A 22,305-nucleotide genomic window follows, 5' to 3' on the forward strand; every position below is an offset into this window, starting at 1 on the left:
TTTTATAATTTATAATCCTTATTATACTTCTTTATATATTATTAACTAAAATCTATAATTAAAATAAAACTGGGATTTTCTCGTACTTTTATTAACTATATTATTATATATAAACTAGGCTATTAATAAAAGTACTACCTAATTATCCTAGTTATAGTTTATATAATAATAGAGGTATATTTTAAAAATTTAGTTAATCCTTTTTATTTATCTATTGGTTTATAAATAAAATACTATTAATAGTTTATAATTTATACTAAATTACAAAATTAGTAATTTCTAAAACTTCGAAATAAATAGCTTATCCCTATTAAAAATAATTTTTCTTAATAAACCGTAGTTTAAAAATATAGCTTTAATAAATACGTATATTAAGTTTTTTATTATACTAAATTCTTTATAAAAGATAAAGTATATAAACTTAGTAAGTTAGTTAACTATAATTAAGATATTATTATACTATATTTTAATAAATAGTTCTCTAAACTTTAATAATTTAATAATAAAGTCCTATATAATTAATTACTATATTTTTATAAGTAATTATAATAGTTATAGCTTACTATAAAGTTTATATAAGCTATTTTTATATTTTTTATAAGTTATATAGTCCTTAATTATTTTTATAATTTTAATATATATAGCAGATTTATTATAATACTAATAAATCCGTTTTTACGTTTTAATAATTCCTTAGTAACTATATACTAATATATTATAAATTTTTATAATAAGTTTAGGGATTATTTTTTTAATTAAGTTAGTATTAATCTTTCTAACTATTATAAAAAGCTTCGTAATTAGTATAAAGCTACCGTCCTTTTCTTATTTAAAAATAACTTATATCTCTTCGGGGACCGTAACTTTATAATTAGGTTTTTTATTAAGAGCGTCTATTTTATTATTTTCTAAACCTTTTTAATAAATAATTTAGAAATTATATTTAAATAAGAATTCGCTCTATTTAACTTATTATTTATTTAAATTCTTATTTATTATAAAGTTTATAAGGTTTTTATAGTTTATATAAATTATAACTTCGTACTTAGTTCTAAATAATTATAATTTCTATTTTCGAAATATTTTAATAATTATTATTAGTTCTTTATTATAGATTTACTAATTTAATTCTACTCCGTAAAATACTTTAAAATAAAAATAATATAAATAAAAAATTTTTTACTTATTTTATTATTTTAGAACTACTTTTATAATAAAATTTAAAGTATTAGTCTCGATTTCGAAAGGTTTTTAAAGGTCCGGGATTATAATAACTAATTTAAAAACGACTATATTTTTAATTTTAATAAATACTTTTTTATATTTAGGGTCCTAAATAAATAGGGTATCTTTTTATATTAAGTTATTAAAAGATTTAATTATATTAGTATAGTTTTTAAAAAATCGTTAATAAAAATTAATAAATCTTAAGAATTTTTATATATCCTTAACGTTTTATAATATAAGCTAGTTCCTAATTATTTTTATTTTTAATATTTATATATAGATTTATCTTAATATAATAATATATCTTAAAAGATTTACTTTTTATATATAAAACTCGTATTTAAAAAGTTTAGTATATAGTTTAATATTTTAAAATTTTTAAAATACTATATAAATATATTTTTTATATATTTCGAGATAAAGAGAAAAAATAAGGATATTATTAATATAAATAATAATAAAAATATTGACGTACTTTTATAGTACGTAGTTAACTATTATTTAAAAAGTTATTAAAGTATTAATAAGTCTAAAGGGTATAATAAGGTACTTAAAAAGTCCTTTATAAGTTTAAAATATTATTTTCTACTTATTTCTTTTTTTAATTCGAATCTGATTAAATACTTCTTTAAAATTTATAATAATAAACTAATTAGTTTTGTAAAATAGATTTTTAAACTCGGTAATAAGTAATAAGGGATAGTAATTCTTTTTTATAATTTCGTTAAGTCTTTTATAGTTAATAATAAGTCTTAATTTTCTACCCTTTTTTAATATAAAAAATAAAGGGAATCTTATAAGAAAATTTAATAGTTAAATATATCTCTTTTTAAGTTTTTTATTAATATATTTATTAAAATACTCTTATTTTTTTTAGTTTATTAAGTATATTAAATAGAACCTAAGTTACGTTTCTTTTTTAAGTTCGATCTCTATATCCTAACTATTATATTTTAATAATCTTATTTCTTTAGGTTTTATAAATAGTTTTATATATATTTAGTACTCTTTAAGTATAATTTAGAGTTATTATAATCTTTAGTCGTTAGTATTATATATAAACTTTTTAAAACCTTTTACTATTTTAATAAAAGCTATATATTATATTTATTCTTATTTTTTAAGAGTTACTAAAAATTCGTTTAAATTCTTTTTTTTCTTTAAATTATTTAATAATTAGATTTTCTTAGAGGACTTAGTTAGTAATTTAATTTATTTATAAGTTATACTTTCGTAACTACGAGATTTTTAAAATAATATTAATATTTCTAATCTTTATAATATCGTATTATAATTATTCTTATTAATTATTAATATATATCGAGAGGTATACGGTTTCCTAATTAATATACTTATAATTATAATTAACTCGTTCCCCTTTTACTATTTATAATTAATATAAATTACCTTTTTATATTTATAATAAGTTAAGTTTATTTACTATTTTTAATAAAATATAAGTTTTTTATATACTATTATTAATAATAGTATTTAGTCCTCGTTTATAAATATTAAAATTAATTTATAAATATACGTCGTTATATTATTAAGTTATATATAAGAACTTCTTTTTTATTCTTATTTTTTATTATTTTTTTATAATTAGCTTTTTTAGTTTTTTAATATACGCTTTTTTTATTAAGTACCTTATTTATATAGTTCTTATTATTCTCTCTATATTTTAGCTTTTTTAACGTAATAAATTTAGTATTAATTATATTTATAGTCTTTTTATTTTATATATTCGCTATTAAGGTATTTTATAAAAAAGTTAAAATCTAAACCGAATATTACTTCGTTATTATTATTAAAACTTAATAACGTCTAACTAAGTAATTAGTTTTTTATATAAATATTTTTAATAAATTTATTATTACGTTTTTATAAATAAAAACGGCTATTTTATTTATATACGAGGTACTAAAAATACTTATTATTTAAGTACTTTACTTAAAATAGTTCTTTATAAAAAAGGTCCGTAGGGTCGAGTAAGAAATAGTCCTTATCTATATAAGGAGTTATTATAACCTTCTTACGTTCCTTAGTCCTATAAAACTAAATAGTTTAGTTATTTATAAATAAATAAATATATTTATACTATAGTTCTTTATTATCCTTTTTAAAGTTAGTATTATTAATATTAAGTAATACTTTATAATTAATCTTTATTTAAATACGTTATTAAGTAATATTATAAAGTTTATTTAAATTATAAAATAATTCTATTTTATTAAAATAAAAAAAGCTAGGTCTTATTTTAATATTTTCTTTTTTAAAGTTAAAGTTAATTTTTTTTTTTTATAATTCTAAAATTAAAAGTTAGTTTTTTAATTATTTTAATTTTATTTTTATATAAGAGGTTTTTAAGCTATTCCTTAACTTTATAAATAAACTTTTTATTACTATTTACTTTTTATATTATATAAATAGACTTAGTTAGGATTTTATTTAAATTAAGTCTTTTTTAAACTTGATAAATTATTTCTAGTTTATATAGTTTTGTTATACTATATAAATAAGGCTACTTATAATCTTTTTAGTATTAGGTCTTTTTTTTTTTAAATTTAAAAAGTTACTCCTTTATATTAACTAAGAGTCTTTATTTAATTTAAGTTTTAAAAAAGTAAAGTATATTTTTTATAATAAGATTTATTTTAGCCTTCTTTTTTATATTTTTATAAATCTAAAAAAGTATAATAATATATTTAATATTATTTTTTTTAAAAATATAGGGTTAATAAGCGGGTATTTTTTTTTATTTTATTATTATAACTAGGGTTTTAATTAAAAATAAAGTAATATCGTATCCTAATCGTTTATTATTCCTTAGTTACTTTAAGTACTATCCTATTTATTTTTTATTATTATAGTAAATAAAATAGTTATCGTTATAATAAGCTATTTATAAGAGTTATTTATAAAGGACTTCTTTATTTATAACGTTAGCTCGCTTTTTTAAAATAAGTTAATATTAAATATGCTTAGGTTATTAATAATCTTTAGCTATATATCCGGGCTTATTATAATTATAATATTTAAAATCCTTTTTTTATTAAGGTTATTCTTTTTTAATAATACTAAGATCTATTAGTCCGCTATAATATCCTATTATAATAATTATTAATTTATATTTACGTTTATTATTAAGTTTAGTTTAGTTATTCTGAGTATTTTATTTTTTTTATTTAAAGCGTCGTTCGTAAAATTAATTATTAATCTTAATTATTATATTAATATAATTATAAAGTTTATTAGGCCGGTTTTATTAAAAAAGGTCGTTCTTAACCTCTTTTTTTAGGCCGTAATAAAAAGCTATTATAAATACTTCGTTACCCTAATTAAGCTTAAAAATAATCTATTTAAATTTAAATATATACTTACTAACTAACCTTTTTTATATAAAGGTTATAAGCTTTTATTTAGTAATTCGTTTTTTATTAGGGTTACTAAAGGTTTCTTTAAGTTTTTTTTTAAACTCGTTATAATTATTAAAGATTTTCTTAATATTTTTATTTTAAATATTATATTTATTTTTAAAATAGTTTTTTATAAAGGGTTCGAACTAAGTAAAAGTATTTTTTTTAAAAAATAAAACTACGTAATAAACTTTATTTATTTTAATAATAAAAAAGGTTTTATAATAATATAAATAGGCCTTAGTTTAAATAAAAAATCTTTAAAAAGTATTCGGAGACTTATTATAAAGTTCTAGTTTAGAGTACTTAGTTTTAAGTATTAAGAGAGGTTAGGGCGCTATAAACTAAGTATAAAGCTACTCGTTTTTATTTTTAAATTTAAATATTATATTATATAATTATTAAATAATAAGTATAACTACTTTAATAAGCTACGTAATATTATTATTATTAATAATTAATATATTTATATTATTTAGTTAGTTTTTTTATAAAATAAACTTATTAAATAGAAGTAATTAAAGTATTATAGCTAGCTAATTATAATAAGTATATTAATAAAAGTTAAGGCTATAAGTACTAAATAAATAGTATCGTAATTATAAATAGCTTTTTTAAAGCTATATTTATAAATCGTAAAATAAATAAGGCTTTAGTAATTAATTATAATCTTATTAAAAAAGGTTTTTAATAAAAATAGTTAAAAACGATTATAAAATCTAATATTAAGTTAATTATTAAAAAATTTATAAAAAGTCTATTCTTAAGCTTAGCTTAAGTTTATATTATATATAGTGGTTTTTTTTTAGCTTTATAAGTATAAAAAATCGACCTTAACGGGATTACGCTTTTAAAAGAAATTATATAATATAATATACTTTTTAACTATATAATATACGTAATATACCCTAAGTACGCGCTTAATATAATATAGTAATTTTAATACGAAAACCGCTATATAATTTAGGATAGGTAAGCTACCCTACTATTTACTAATAATAGGCTAAGTAATATACTTATATAGTAGTACTAGTTAGAAAGGTTAATAGTAAAGGTCGGCCGTAATAATTAGCTATAATAATCGGCTATAATAGTTAGAGGCGGCCCTTAACCGCAGAGGTTCTAAACTTTAATAATAATATAGAGGTTTTTAAAAAAAGGGCTAAATAAGCTAATATTTACTACTTATACTAAAGCTCGTAAAGATTTTTTTTATCCTTATTATTTTTAATATTACTTAAAGCTACTCTTTATTTAAACTAAATAAATCTACTAAATAAATTTACTAAATAAACCTATTAATATATAAACTACTACTTAAATAGCTAGTTAAATAACTAATTAAAAAATTAGCTAGTTAAAATACTACCTTAATAAGAACTTAAAAATACTTATTAATAAGTCTACCCCTCTTAAGCTAGGCGCCCTCTTTAGCTAGCTTGATATTATAACTATCGTAACTAACGTAAGTACGCCTAAGGATTAGTAAAGTACTTTTTAATAATACGGAATTTAGCTAAGTAATAATACGAACGCTATAAATAGCCGGGCTAGTACGGACGTTAAGATTTAGTATATTAATACTAATTTAGAAATTATACTTTATAAAGTTAGAAATCCCTCTAATATAGGTTATATTATAAATATAAAGGAATATATAAGGGGCCCCCTAACTTTTAATAAAAAGGAGTATATAATATAAGATCTAGCTATTTATATAGGCTAGTACTAAGAGGTTTTATATACGTTAAAATAAGTATAGCTCGCCTTTTAAACGGGCGGGGGAAGGTCGGGAGCTATTAATAAAAGGAAGATAATAATCGAGTTAGTTAACTACTATTTTAATTAGTAATTAGGTATAGAGCGTAATATACTTAGTTTTCTCTAATACGTAATATACGGTACGGCCCTAGCGGATTGCTCTATCGGGGGGAAGTTTATATTATATATAAGTCTCGTTTATAAATATATCCTTTATAATATTTTTATTTATTATTATTTAACTATTTATTAAACGGTTATCTATTTTATTTATTTATAATCGTCCGTTTTATTTATTTATAAGTATCCGTTTCTTATTTTATTATATAATTATAGTTACGTAACTTATTTATAGTTTTTTTATTTTAAAAAGAGTTACCCTAAGTCCGTACCCCTATATATATAATATAGTAGCTACCGTAGGTCCCGTGGGGCGGGACCCTGGCCTTATTATACGTATTAGGTCGTAATATAGGGGTAACCCCTATTTTACGAAATTATAAATAACCTTAGTTATTAACTAAATAAATAGTTCGTAAGTATAAGCCTAAGAATTATAAAAGTAATTAATAGATTTTTTTATAAACAAAGGGTATTATTAACGTAATTATAATTACGAGAACTATATAAAATCTTAGTAACGATAATTATAAAAAAGGAATTCGTATTATAATACTAAATATAAGTTAATAGGGTATATAATTATTTTAACGAATTTAAAAAAAGAATAAATAACGCAAATTTCCTCTTTATAATTATTAACGGTAATCTATTATTATAAAAGAATATATAAAAATAAAATATAGTATTAAAAATATAATAACTAATAATTCTACTTATTTTAATTTATAGCTCGTTACTATTATTAATATAAAATTCGGTACTAATTAGCTAATAAAAAAAAATAAACGACCTAAAATTATTAATAATATATAATAATATAAGAATCGTATATAAATACTAAAAATATAATAATAAATACTAAGTAATTTATAGATTTTAAAAAAATCTTTTTAAAAAAGAAATTATATTTTAAAGAGAAGTACGAGGTTTTATAAAAAACCTTAATAATATTTTATAACTATTATAAAAAAGTCGGGATTAAAAAATATTAGTACTATTTAGTAATTAATATCGTATTTATAAATAAAATTTCTAATTATTATTACGAAGTAGTACGTAATTTTAATTAGAACGACTTTTTTAATATTATTAACGTAATTTAAAGCCGCTTTGAGATTTATAATAAGAATTTAAAGCTCCTATCTAAGCTATAAATAATTTTTTTATATTTATAATAAGGATAATAAAGAGTAAATTATAAATAAAAATCCTTAAAAAGCTTATTAATCGAATTAATAAACTAATAAAAACTTAGCTAAATAAGGGGATTAATAAAAAAGAAATTAAATATTTTTATATTATAATCTAGCGTATATTAAAAATAAAAATAACCTTATATTAAGTACTTAAAAACTATAAAACGCTCTATTTAAAGCTAAGATCTAGCTTTAATATTAAAATAAAAATACTACGCTAAACTTATTTTTAAATATACGACGGCCCTTATTAATAATATTAAGTCGACTAGACGTATAATAAAAAACAAAAGAGACTAAATATAATAATTACTAATAAAGAGGCCTAGATTTATTAAATAAATAAAGATTTAACTTACGAATAGGGTAATAAAAAAATAATACTTTATTTATAAAAAGGATAGATATTAGTTAAATAACTACTTTAAAAAAGAGCGTATTAAATTATATAAATAGTATAAAAAGTTGAGGGTAATAAATAATAAAACTAGCCCTTATTAGTTTAGTTAATTCTTTATTATATATAAAAATAAATCTAGGGGTATAGAACTTAATAATAATAATTAAAATAGCGGCTTAAAATATTTACCCCCTATAAAAAATTTAAAAAATAAAGAAAATCTCGCCCCTTATATTAACAAATTAGATTATAACGAAATTAATAATATTAATTATTCTTTTTTTACCCTGTTAGTTTTTAAAAAATATACGAAGCTAAATAAATAAAAAGTAATAAAAGCCCTTAATAAGTAGGCTTTTATTTATAAATAATAAGGGAAAGTCTTTTAAATAGCGAATATAAGAGTAGATAAAAGGACGAATTTAATAATATAGAATTCTATTTTTTTAATACTTAAAGAAAAGATATTACTTTTATTAATATTAAAAAAAAAATAGTACTAAGTAATTCTAAGGGTAGCTAAAGGGGTCTTTTTTATATTACTTAGATTATTTAAATACTAAGCTTATATAAGTATTCTATATAAATAAAAAGTATAGTTTAAATTATTTTTATAAAATTATCTTAAATACTAAGGTATTATAATAGTTAATAAAAAGAAAAGGGTAATTTTAAGTATTATAGAAAATCGTATTAATAACGCTTAATATATTAATAATAAGTATTATAAGAATTAAATTTAGCCTAAGTAAAGAAATTATTACCCTAAGTATAATAAAAATAAAAACGTACTTCGGAACGATAACTTTTTATATTTTACTTATTAATACCCTATTTTTCTTATATTTAAAAGATATAAATTAACTAGGTATTATATTTAATAATACGAAAAATAGAATTTTTAATAATAAGTATTTTAAAATAGTTAAACGACGATAAGAGTACGCGTTTATAAAGCTTATTAATAATACGAAGTTAATTAATTATTTAATAGAAAATAAGCTTAAATAACTATATTAAAAATTCGAGTACTTATTAGTTACGAAGCTATATAACTTCTTAAAATAATTAAGTAATAATAATATCGAAATAGGGGTACTAGAATAGTTAATAAAAGTATATTATTAATACTAAATAAATACGCAAAGCTTATATAAATTTAAATTTAAATTACGTAATAAGCTTAACTTTAATTAAGAAATCGTTATTAATATTTTCTATTTAAATAGTCAACTAGTCCTATATATAATTAACGAGGCTATATTATTTTAAATAGGGTAATTCTTTTAGGATTTATAAATAAAAATAGTATAAGTAGCCCTATAAAAAAGCTAGATCGATATATACTAGGAACTACTAAATAGTATTAGAACCGATGCTAATACGAGTTTTAAATTAATAAAATTTAAAAAAAAAAAATATAATAGCTTATAGTATATAGCTAAAAGTCGTACTCGTAAAAGCGTATTATAGTATTAGAAAAGTAAAAAGGGTATATTAGTAATTAAAAAGGGCGTTTAGAATTATTAAAAAGGAAAATTCCGATTTTATTAACGACGAATATTTCTAAATAGTACTTAAGTATTATAATAATATTATAGGGCCTAATAGGCTTATATTAACGCTATTAATATTTAGAGTATACTTAAAAACGACTTTAGCCTCGCTATTATTACTAAATATAAACTAACGAGCCTAAGTAATTAAAAAAGTAATATAAATATTATATAAAGTAAATATAAAAAGGTAAATTAATAAGGTAATTATTATACGTAATAAGCCCAATATAGGGGCTAATTTAAATATATTTCTAAATTTAAATATATAGGTTTAATATAAAACTATTTAATAATAAGTTAAGTTATATAAATTAATTTCTATTAACGAGCGGTTTTATATAGTTATAAAAGATCGTAACTAGTTACTTAAAGTATTAATTATAATAGTTAAACTATATTATATAAATCCTATTAAGGTAATTTCTAACTTATAAAAAAAAAAGAGCTAAGGGAAACTATATAACCCGTAGTAGAGGTATAAGAAATTATTTTTAATAAAATAATCGTAGTAATATTAATAAATAATAAAGAAGAAGAAGTTATTAAAAAAGTATTAATATTATTAATAAGACGGTATAAAAGATTATAATAATAAGCCTTAACATAATAATTTATTATTAATAACAAGGTAATTAATACTTTTTATATAATAAAAGAAAAAGCCGATTTCGAACTAATAATTAAACTACGTAAAAAAAATATTATTATAATTATTAAAAAGCTATATAAGGGATTAGATCTTATTAAAATAAATACTTTATATAATCGAGGGGTTTATTAATTTATTTTTTATAACCCTAAAAAATATAAAAATCTCTATATATTTAAATTACGAATAGTATATAAAATTAAAGGAAAAAGAATACTCTAATTATATAAGAAATTTAGGTATATAATTTAGGAGTATAGCGACGTTAAAAAAGCGACGCTACTTACTTAATTACTTATAATATAGTACTATAATTAACGATTAATAATAATATTAATAATATTATTACGAAAAAAAGGATACGAGATTTAGAGCCGTAATATTAATTAAGCCTATATTTAATTAGCTAAAGGGTTTATAAAAAAAATCCTAGCTTATTTATTAAAAAAAATAGTTAGTAAGTACTTAAAAAATATAATTATCGAAGTACTTAAACTATTATATAGGCTCGTAAAATCGGGTACTTATTAATAAGCTATATACTACGATTTTTATATTAATTAATTATTAATAGTTATATTTATATACGACCCGTATTTATTAGTTTTTAAATATAAAAGTAAATAATTTAGAATTATTAAAATATAAACCGATAATATATTAAGCCTATTTAATATTAATTTTATAAAAAAAGAAGATAAAGAGCTTTAAAAAGCAGGTTTTATAATAAAGCTAAAAAAGGTCTTTATAATAAATAACTTATTAATATTTAATAATAGGATTTTTATAATTAAAAAAGAAACTATTATTTTTTAATAAAAGAGGTAGGGTAAGAGAATTAACTTTATTAACCCGAACGTAATTAATATTAAAAAATAATATAAAATTAAGCTTGCGCGAGGGGTATATATTATAAATATATATTAACTTAAAATAATTTTTAATTATATTAAAATAATATAAGCTATAGAATTAAATAAATAAAATATTAAAATACTTAATAAATAGCTTAAATAATAATAAACGAATTTTAATCAAAGCTTTATTTATTACTTAATTAACCTTATTATTAATAAGCTATATATTTTTATTAATAAGTTATTTATAAATAATAACGACCTTATTTTATAATTAGAATATATTATTATCTTAGTTAATAAGAGTATAAGTAAAAGTAAATTTATTATATATAATAATATAATTTATTACTTATTAATTAAGAATAAGTAAATAATAAAAAATATACTAATATTAGAAGTTTATAATATAATTAACGGCGTTAATTTTACTTATATAATTTTAATAACGTTAAAAAAGATTATTAATTAACTTAACCTTTCCCTAATTTTTATAATTATTTATACTAATTTTTATTTATTATATAAATACCTTATTAAATTAAAAAAAAAAAAAAAAAGAGGTTTATAATTAATATTATAATTTTTATATAATTATATAAAAAGCGCGAGATTTTTAAAATTTATTGAATTAATAATAATAATAACCTCGCTAATACTTTTATAAAAATAATACTTAATAAGGGGTTAAAATAATTCGTAAATAATAAAAGAATTAATATATAAATAAAAAAATAGGTTATATAAAAAAAATAAAAAAAAGAGAAAAAAAGAAATAATTTAATAAACGGGCCTAAGGTTAAATTATATTTCTAATTATAATAAATAAATTAATAAAAAAAAAGTTAGTATTAAATTAAAAATTTAATTTAACCGTAATATATAGCTAACTATATAGGGGCCCTATTTATAATTATTATAACTAACTTAATTTATAATTAAAGCCTCTTTTTTATACTTATATAAAAATTTATATAGTTTAATTAATCTCTTTATTAACTTACGGTTCGGGCTAACTACTTTATAATAGGGATACTAATAGATTAATAAATCCTCGCGTCTGATGCGGTATCTTAGGGCTTGCGGGAGACTTTGTGATTGACGAGATTGTCGAACTTAGAGTCAACGGCCTGCCTCTTTCCCACGACTTTACGTGTTTATCGCTATGGATCTTATCCTTTTTTTGCGCTTGAGCAACCCTGCCAGCCATCCGAAATCAGGGTACAATTTGTGGCCGTGAGTTTTTTTTATTGTTGGTTCAACTACCCACCGGAAACTCAGCGCCCACGTACAATTTTGCAGCCGACCCAAGCCTCACCTATCATGCTTGGGCAATTTACTGGGTCAAAAGGATATATCCCTAAGAAGCTACTAGCCTCCGAATTTCATGATGGCATGATGGAACGCCATGGCAATTATCCTCTTTCCTTCACGGTCTGCTGCTAACTTCAAAGCTTTAGCCCGCCAGCATTGCCTTTCTTGGGCGACGCAATAATTCACCAACCCGGTCTATCAGCCTCTCAAAAACCCAAATCAGGCCTTGATCACCAAGATCAGTAATCTTCATCAAGGACTCAGGTTTTTCATTGAGGACTATCTCACGAAAGCCACTGTAGTCTTCCCCCCGCGGAAGTGTCTGTGCCTCCCATCTCGAATGGAATCCCGGTGGAGATTCAAAGGTCAAACCGTCTGTTCTAGATTCAATGCCGCTAATCTTACATGTCTAGAAAGAAAGCGACTGCTCCGAGCCTTTCTACGGTACCAGCTCAATTCTTTGATGGACAGAAATGTCCAACAACTCTGCAAAGAGTCATTGCATCGACACAGCGGTCAAAAATTTCAACCATGGGACCTACAGGCAATATTGTGTGTTGACGAATATCTCAAAACACTAGACGCGGCTATGTTTGCCCAGTACAGCAATTCCGGGCTACCAGAAATTGTTCTTAGTAAAGGTTCTACATCCTCTCACCTTCCCGGCCTACTTTATCCACATAGCCTATGCGTTGACCCTGAGGCATATGCCCACGACATGGGCTGCGGACATTATATTGCATCATGGTTTACTTATGGTGGACTCGATCTCGTCACAATCCTTCTTCGATCTACTGAACCCGGACAAACTGGAAGGGACCGCCTCAAGGAGTGGTTTGAAAATTTCCATCAAATATATGACTCCAGACGGGAGAGGTCACACTATCTCATAGAAGGTTATCATTCGATTGGTAGAGTACTGGAGGGTTCTGAAAGTGGCCCAGGCATGTACCGGACTTTTCACTCGCGTATTATTCCGAATTATATGACGCTCACTAGAACGTCCATACAAAGGGCATGGGTATTTCTTGATGACGCCAGATTTTACCCCCCGCCCTCGTCTGACGCAAGCCCACATTTCCTGACTGAGGATGAGGCTCTGGAAGAGCGCTATCAGACTATGAAGAAGGATGAGGATTACTGGGACCTTCCATGGCGGGCCAGAGCTCGGCATCGATCACAGAAGTGGCACAACGAAATGTCTCCTGAAAAGACCAAGGTTCAAGACTACCAAGACTCAGAGCCTGAGAAAGTGAGCCAAATTTCCCTGCCTGAAATAGTAGATGGAAGTTATTCAGATAATCTACGTGCGTTCTGGCAATGAGATAGGAATTCAGCCTATGGACTGATGAATATTAAGTGTGGAGGATGATCAGCATGGGTTTTATACCCGGTACGTAGTACTCTCTTGGTACTTGAGGACGATCTCGGAAAAATTGATATTACTCTCCCGTCTGAATGGCGGCAATACACCGCCACTTAGAGTAGTAACGCACCGATTCTCAATCATTTCTCGATATTGCATATCGATTACGTCTTACCTAAGTCCAGGCTTTCCATGTATATAAAAAATTGAGGAAGGCACAAGTATTGATGAAGATAACCGGATGCCTGCTTCACGTCTCCACGCTATCGGGAACTTGTTTTGATAGGTAGACCAACGTGGCTGCAGCCGGTTGACATCGGCGCGTTCCTGATCTTGCATACTTTGGCTGCAGTCCGTTTAGAGGGAGGTTGGATAGCTAGCTCCAGGACTCGCTAGTAATTCAATATTTCAAGCATCTCCAGAGACATACGCGATACATGTCACCACCATGATCAAACTTTGCTGTACATGTAATCATAAGGCTCCGTCGAAGTGAAACTACGAGTGGGAACATGAGCGCGACGAAGCCGGGTGGGGCCGTATTAGTACACGAGGATACGAAAATTCAGCGATTGGCTCCCATTGAGGCGCGCCTGTGTTTGAGTACGAACCTACGGTTCTGGCTTGCTGCTTAAATATTGCGACTCGTCTACCATAATGAGCAACATTACCGAAACTACTTTGACTGCAATTTCTTTTCACATTCTTTACTGTGTCGATTTGTTTCCGTAACTTCAATTCCAAAAAAGTCTCCATTTGTGTCGAAACATTTCCACCATCTATCAAAGACCTCCTTGGCCCCCAACCTCAAGGTCCAGCCAGAATGGGTCTCGTTCATTTCGAAGATGGGAAAGTCCTCTTCTACCCGTACACGCCTTCAAAAGCTGCAGGTGTCATTTTCTTGTTTCTTTTTGCAGGTATCACAGTCTTTCATGTTTGGTTGATCCGTAGATATAAGACAAAATACTTCATACCGATGGTACTCGGAGGAATATGTAAGTGTTGGAACATTTGCCTTCTTTTTCTTACTACTCCTTTCAATTTTGTAGCATCTTCTAGACTTCTCAGGAACCTAACACCACATGAATTCAATAGGTGACACATTTGGACACTTGGGACGCGCCTGGGCAGGCTCAGCGCCTTTATCCCCTAAGCCATTCATGTTGCAGCTCATGCTCATTCTCGTTGCGCCTGTCTTCATCTCCGCAACCATATACGTCAATCTCGGAAGACTAAAAGAGGCCTTGCTAGGCCATCAAAGGCGGAAGTGCAGCCCTACCAGTATCTTCATTCTCACGGATATCATCGCCTTCTGCACACAAATCGGCGGTTCACTTGTGCAAGTTATTGCAAACCCAAAGATCATGGAAATTGGAGGCCATGTTGTCTTGGGCGGTCTACTTTTCCAACTCTTCGTTATGGTCGTCTACTTTGCTCTCGTCATGCGATTTCAGCGGGCTACGCAGAGGGAAACGATTTATTTACAGCATTGGAGACGTTATGTTTGGACCCTGATCATCTCGGTAGTTGCTGTCTGGGTGCGAAATCTGGTGAGGGCAACGGAATTCGCTGAGGGTTGGTACGGGTTCGTCAATCAGCACGAAGCCATGATGTACATTTTTGACTCGTTCTTGATGTTCTCTGTCATGGTGGCCTTCGCTGTCTTTCATCCCGGTAAACTCAACGATACAGTAGGATTGGGGAAGAACACGCAACGTATCAACTCGGAGCAGGTGGTGATGGGTCCTTTCGGGAACATAGTCTAGCTGTAAAACATGGATGATGTATCCGCACAGATAAAACTCAAGTGATAGATAGCATGCGGCTGGAACAATGTCTTATGCCGGTGAGCACAACGGCCTCGGGCAACGAACCCGACTTGTCCATGAAGGGCTGACCATCTTCAAGACTAGGAAGAGTGCCAGCATCGCTGGCGGTTCAGCTGCTGCAACAGTCGTGGCTCGTACGATACCAGAGCCATTGTTACACTTCAGCCAGCCCAAACTCTCCAGTTGTAGGACTGATCGACCATATCTCGGTAGTCAGAAGCTGCAAGCGGATATTGTTTCATATCTAAGGTTACCACCGTTACGGCCCGCGTGAAAGTCGGGGCCGGGGCTGTTGCGAGAAATGCCAGAGCCGAGTCTAGGCCGCTCACCTGACTGCATGCGGCTACTCAGCTGGATTTCAGCCGACCGTTCTTTCGCATCTTGACTTCCAAGGTCATTTACGTTCACGAGCAGAGCGGTGAGTTGTATCGCGATACTTCTTCAGCCGCAAACGCAAACAGCTCCTTCATTATCGGCGCGAGCTTTTTCGGTCTCGTCCGCACAAATTCTTTAGTCTCATGAAGTCTAAGAACCAATCTTCTTCTCCACAAGCTGTTACCACAACTTATCGTGCTCCAGTTCCATCCGTTCGCTATCGCTAATATATTTATCAAGCCACTAGTGCTCATAAATCAAGTACTCGATTCGTGTAGTCAGCCTATCCGGCTTCTTAGAGTCTTCGTCAAGCTTGAATATTTATGTAAAGTCGTATAATACAAACCGGCAATTCACCGTATATTAGCCACTTACTTACCTGGGTGCCTCCTTGGTCAGATACAACCTCAGGTACCTGTTGAGCTGTTTCGGCTTGTGAAGCGCGAGAGAGAAACAGACCGCCAAATTCTGGCCTTCTCCAGTTCGCACGATCATCGACTTGTCAGAATCAACGGTCACTATCCCGTGATAGATGGCAAAACCACAAAGTACTACCGCTACCCGATCCGTACATTCGACTTTACTGAGCTTGATGGCAAGGAAAAGTGGACGGCGTATCAATTCACAAGGAACGTCTACCCTGTTTGGGTACCGACGCACTTCAAGAGGATTTGCTCAATCATCGACCAGATGCTGTCCAAATTTGGATTTCGATGTCCCAGAGCTTCCGGAAACTGGCCTTTCCCAAGAATTTGGCAATTATCACCTTTCGCAGTCAGATGTTGACTCCATCCCAGCCTCTGCCGAAGAGAATCACCAGTCTGGTACTCCAAACGAACGCCAGACTACCTCAGATACTTCAGTGACAGGCTTAGCACCGGCAAAGAAGGCGAAGAGGTCTCAAGGAGGGAGGCACTAGGAATGCCTAGACATACGTGTACATTAGTAATGAACCGCGAACTACACGAGATGCCAGCCAAGAGTAGTTGAGGTTGGAGAGCAATGTGGGAGATTGGGAGACAGCTGGTCTGAGTTTTGCGCTGGCGAAGTCGGGCGCTACGGATCAAGGTCCGGAGCGCGTCCGCTGTTGGCCAAACCCCGCTATCCGGGCATATACTGGAGGATGTGGCCTAACGCTAAAGGAAGTATTCGTGAAACTATGATTGTGCCGTTCGATCCGAAAGCTCGTGTTGGGTGTTAGTTGTTGGTTTCGACTTGAATCGAGCTTCCCTTTTCGTCGCTTATGCCAGGGTGTAGGAATGTGGCCGAAGCTTGTATTGACTGTTAGTCGATAAAAGGCCCCTGGTCACTCGTGGTCAGTCACCTTCTGATTTGTCTCGACAATCCAGTCCCAACACAAATCCTATGTAGCCGGGCGAATTTGAGGAGACCAGTTCTGACCGGTGCTCTATTTTGGGCTCTAGCGTCCTGCATCTGTGATAGAACCAACATCATGGCATTTCTCTCAGCTTCGCTCTGAAATGTCAACAATGACAGCAAAGACCTGAACTGTGTCTCGTTTCCTGAGTATCTGGAACATAAAAAGGAGACCGTTTCTCTCAGAGGAAAGCAAAGGAAAGAGGACCTCTCATCGGAAAAAGCTCAAACACATTCACCTCACCAAGTCTCCACCAGAATGATCATTGGGTTGTTCATCGCCATGCTTATAAATCCATTCAGACCTTGTGAAGGCTCGCCAACCTTCCAAGAGCAATATTACAAAAGTGCCTTCAAGCCAAGATTCGTCGATGCCTGGCACGGTCCCCAGATTGTAGCGCCTGATACCCCCTACGTCGCAGCAGTCAGCAAAAACAGCCTGTATTTTATTGATACCCGTTTCGATTCTGATACTGCGAAGCATATCAAAGAACAAATCGAGTGGGCTACAGTTCCAGGTGGTGCTAACCACGTCATCAACATTGATGAGCTTTCTGCCACGGCAGAGGTCAAAGACACTGCCACAGGCGAGACGCTGTTCGTCTTCGACCCCCCTTACGCCCGAGTGCTATTCGCGAAGGGTATCAACAGACGCAACCCGGCACTCAGGCTGCCTGAACATGAGCCAGCCGGCGAATGGTTGGTGACCTACGACCACAACAGCTTGACGGCGAGAGACTCATGCTACGACTACGGCTGCAGTAACAATCAGGACTGCAAACGTCAGACGAACAATAATTGCGATGTCTGCCATAACTACAGAGTTGACAACGAGTGTGACAAGGCGCTAACCAACGCCATCGGCGTGTGCCGGCCGCTCTGTAGCAAGAAGACGGACGTGCCAAAGGAAGAGGGAGAGGATGACATCACTTACTACAAACGCATGGACGACTTGCACTGGAAGTAACAACCTGCAACGGGAGAGGCATGAGGCGCTAATTTTCAACATGCTTGCTGAAGGTTTGAAGGAGACGATAAGGGATGAGGAGTGAGAGGGCGGCGAGGAAGGTATGAAGGGAGAAGAGAAATCAAGCGGGATATTCAATCAAGTCGCCATCACGGCGTGGATGCATAATCTAGGATGAGATCGTCCGTTTCGCACGCATTTCGGCCTTCCGAGCTAGATGACATATAATCTTCCTTAGCTATTACTGATTATCCATGAAACTATATTTGCATCGACCATGTGGGATGGCAAAGAACCCTGCCGATACTCGAGGCTCTACCAGAATCTAGGACGACGGTAAATTATTCGGTTAAGTTCTGGCCTCAGTAACCCGCGGTAACTCGATGTTCTGTATATTCTATTAGGAGAAGATACAATAGCCCAAAGAGTAACCACTGTTAGTAACTGTTACAATCATAGGGAGCTCTAGTCCACTACACTATCTTACTTAATTGTTAGCCTATGCAAGCTAGATACGTCTATTATAGCGGTCTCCCTAGATATGGGACGATCGATTACGGTTTACGGGGACAATTAATATTTTTCGATGTTTTAGACGAGTCCGGAAACCAGCCGCAAAGTTCAGAGTGGTTATGCTCGGGGAAGATGAGGCAGATTGACGGGGACTGTGTTATACTTATTGTGGATAGAGAATATTAAGTTTTGTAGCCACTACCGAGTAGACGCTCTACCTCGACTAAGAGACTCCACTTAAGACCGGCATAGGAAATTCGAATAATATAATATATATAATATGTTATATATATCTAGCTAATTCCCCAAGACATCACTATCGAACAATCAGGAAAGCAGGTCCATGAGAATTATCACGTCCAATGCAGAGGGCTTGGAGATTTTGGGACGGAGAATCTCAACGGGCGACTCGGTCTGGTTTCAAGAGGCACTGGCCCTCTCGTGCGTATGTCGTTGACCCATCAGCTCAACCGCGATAGTCATATCACAGGAATCGAAGTCAGCAATTTTGCGCTGCTTGACCAAGTCTAGGAGAGTCATGGTTAAGTCAAAGTATAGAAAAATTTGAATATAATGAGCTCACGGACACCTACTTTGCATATATTTGACGCATCACTTGGAATAGCCCAAGAAACGGCCAATCTGGAACAGGGATCGCAATCATCGCCCCACGCTGGGTCGCTGACTCCTAGCATGATATGTAATAGGGAGATCGGCGCAGAATATAGGGAAAGGTCATTTATTAAAAGTGAGAAATGAGTACGAAGTTCGCCCCGAGATAGGAGGCGTGAGGGAGTAAAGACCTTGTTAATTACGGAACCAAGGTTACGTGGCTTGCGGTAAGGCCCCGGCTAGCTGAAGCCATCATGATATTTTAGAAAGTACAGAATTATGTGTGTTCACTTTATTCATTGTTGTTTCGGTGCTTCATCCTACATAAACTTTGGTTCAGTAACATATGACTCCGCATATATGACCAAAGAAAACCCAAACCCTGCATCCATTGATACGCAGCCGTGTACAAAGGGGGCTCGTGGAAGCTCATCAGAATCTTTATTGCATCCAGAAAGCCATCACGCCTTCTCCCTCAACTTAAACATCAGCGGCGTATCCATATTCACCTGACTCTCCGTAGCAAACCATGTGCACGGCGGCCGCGTCACGCCCGCCGGGTATCCGATATCATACCGCAACAGCAGCTCCGCCAAAAAGATCTTCAGCTCGTTGGCAACCAGGAACCTACCGGGACAGGACCACTGCCCGTGCCCGAACGATGGAAATTCGTTGCGCGTTGACGTGAACTGCCACTGGTTCTCCTGGCCTGGCTCCTGCCTCTTGCGCGCGAAGCGGAAGCCGTCAAAGACATCCGGGTCCGCGAATTGCGAGGCGTCGCGAAGCCCCTCGAGCGAGACGGCGAGGAGCGAGCCCTTGGGTAGGCGGGTGCCGTCCGAGAGAATGGTTGTTTGTTTGACGTAGCGGTTCATCGCGGCTACGTGGGATCATGTGTCAGTTAATCGAGTGTTTTGTCTGGCGAATCTATCGAGCTGCTTTTTGGGGGAGTTCATACTCAGCTGAACAGGGTTCATGCGTTGCGTCTCCTTCAAGAAACTATCCATCAGCCTCATCTTATACAACGTCGTCTTCTTCCAGCCCCCATCCTCGGCGAGGACCTTGTCAATCTCCTCCCTCATCGGACCGATACACTCAGGGTGAGCCGCCAGGTCATACAGAACATTACACAGCAAATCGACCGTTGTATGCGTGGACGCAAACGCAAGCGAGATCATGGCGCTCACAGCATCAAAGTCCTCCTCCTTGCCGCGCTTAGACGAGTTCTTGTAGTACCACTCCAGCGCGTCATTGAACTTGACATCAGCACCGGCATCGCGCAGCCGCCGCCGCTCCTCGATCTCGGGGACGATGAGCGTCCTGGCGACCTCGCCGTACTTTTTGAGGGCGATGATCTGGGGCAGGAAGCGGTAGAGAACGGGTCGGAGGAATTTGGGCGTGGAGAGTAGCCCGCCGATGGCGCCGAAGATGCCTTGCGGGTATTGCGTGCAGATGTAGAGCCACTCCTTGTTTTTTGTGAATCTCTTGCCCAGGAAGACGAGAGTTGAGAGGCGCACGCCCATTTCTGCGGCGTCTTTGCCAAAGGTGTATGAGGTCCATTCTGATGATGGGGTTAGCCACAGCCAAGGAATAGCGGGACACGAATCGAGCTTACCGGTTGTCTGTGGGAAAAACTCGCTGAGGATTTCGCGTGCTTCTTCTGCTAAAAGGGGTGTGGCCTCGCCTAAGATTTGGATAAAGTGCAACAAATTAATGACTAGTACGAAAGGAAAGATGGCATCATCATGGAGGAGACTCACTAAGATATTGTGTCATGTTAATTCTCAGAGATTCCTGGAAGATACGGTCCTCATTGATCTTGTGCGCCCAGTCTAGGCCTGGGTATTGCCCAAATAGCCTCTACGTTCATTGGTTAGATCCCGAAAAAACATTATATCTGCCATGCATGCGAATCCAAAGAGAATTAAAACAGCTTAAGAAACTTAAGACTTACTCTTTCGGCAGACTTTCCGAAGTCCAGGTTCGGGTGGTCCTTGATAAGAGGGACATATCTCGGGGGCAAGACGGTGATGGGCACGTAGCCAATGACCTGGAAAGGTCCATTGTACTACATGAGCGCGACGCTGTTAGCCATGAAATTCCCCTGTTAAGGACTTACGTGTGAACTGAACCATCTCTCACCTTCTGAAGACCCTCTTTGATGAGATTCTTACAGTCCGTCACGAAACGATATTGTGCCTTGATATTGAGAATGTCCCACTTTGGACCCCCGACATAGGGAATACCTCGGAACGGCTGAGTGCTGTAGTTGAAGTAGAAGAAGACAACCAGAGACAATACAGCGACGGTAACGGTCACGTAATTGTTGCCGCGGGCTTGCGCAAGCAGGTCTAATGCGATCTCCATCATGGGCAATCGGACTTCGGTACAACGTGATTCGAGAGTAAAACACCTTTCTGGCCTGCATTACGTCTATCCGTCCAAAAGGCTAACAGAGCCCGCTTAAAAGCTTACAACAAGAAAATGAAACTCGAGACATTGTTTCCGATGTCTTGGCGTCTTGATGGATTAGGCCGAGTTACAAATCGAACCAAAGCAGCCGATGTCACATTGTGGTCAGCATGTGTCGGGTCTTTTATCATTGGCTTTGGATACGACATGCATGTACGCTCGCCAGATAGGTACATGCGAGATTTGATACCGGTAAGACGCACATCACATGAGTTTAGCCGTCGGCGTCGGATGAATTGTACAAATGCAGTGTCTCACCTTTGAAATACCCCAAAAGGGGACGGGAATCTGATGA

General features: G+C 31.6%; 5 protein-coding genes across 5 annotated transcripts; 4 read left to right on the forward strand and 1 right to left on the reverse strand.

The window, feature by feature from the left end:
• Nucleotides 1-12,842: 12,842 nt before the first annotated feature.
• Nucleotides 12,843-13,861, forward strand: CCOS01_07275 (uncharacterized protein; the record flags this gene model as incomplete). Its single annotated transcript, XM_060455441.1, has 2 exons — nt 12,843-13,754; nt 13,832-13,861. 2 exons carry the CDS (start codon nt 12,843-12,845, stop codon nt 13,859-13,861), a joined length of 942 nt encoding a protein of 313 aa, XP_060313333.1.
• An 830-nt stretch (nt 13,862-14,691) lies between these two features.
• Nucleotides 14,692-15,634, forward strand: CCOS01_07276 (uncharacterized protein; the record flags this gene model as incomplete). The annotated part of the gene is made up of 2 exons (XM_060455442.1): nt 14,692-14,863; nt 14,964-15,634. 2 exons carry the CDS (start codon nt 14,692-14,694, stop codon nt 15,632-15,634), a joined length of 843 nt encoding a protein of 280 aa, XP_060313334.1.
• Nucleotides 15,635-16,489: 855 nt separating this feature from the next.
• CCOS01_07277 (uncharacterized protein) lies at nt 16,490-16,858 on the forward strand (the record flags this gene model as incomplete). The annotated part of the gene is made up of 1 exon (XM_060455443.1): nt 16,490-16,858. A coding segment is annotated over one exon (369 nt), but the record flags the coding sequence as incomplete, so codon positions are not given.
• Nucleotides 16,859-17,708: 850 nt separating this feature from the next.
• On the forward strand, nt 17,709-18,416 carry CCOS01_07278 (uncharacterized protein; the record flags this gene model as incomplete). The annotated part of the gene is made up of 1 exon (XM_060455444.1): nt 17,709-18,416. The coding sequence occupies one exon, from the start codon at nt 17,709-17,711 to the stop codon at nt 18,414-18,416; it is 708 nt and encodes a 235-aa protein (XP_060313336.1).
• Nucleotides 18,417-20,002: 1,586 nt separating this feature from the next.
• Nucleotides 20,003-21,905, reverse strand: CCOS01_07279 (P450 monooxygenase; the record flags this gene model as incomplete). The annotated part of the gene is made up of 6 exons (XM_060455445.1): nt 20,003-20,418; nt 20,497-21,099; nt 21,154-21,222; nt 21,299-21,398; nt 21,493-21,606; nt 21,681-21,905. 6 exons carry the CDS (start codon nt 21,903-21,905, stop codon nt 20,003-20,005), a joined length of 1,527 nt encoding a protein of 508 aa, XP_060313337.1.
• Between the last annotated feature and the right edge of the window lie 400 nt (nt 21,906-22,305).

This window comes from Colletotrichum costaricense (assembly GCF_030867565.1).
Source record: "Colletotrichum costaricense strain IMI 309622 chromosome Unknown Scaffold_7.1, whole genome shotgun sequence".
Taxonomy (NCBI): domain Eukaryota; kingdom Fungi; phylum Ascomycota; class Sordariomycetes; order Glomerellales; family Glomerellaceae; genus Colletotrichum; species Colletotrichum costaricense.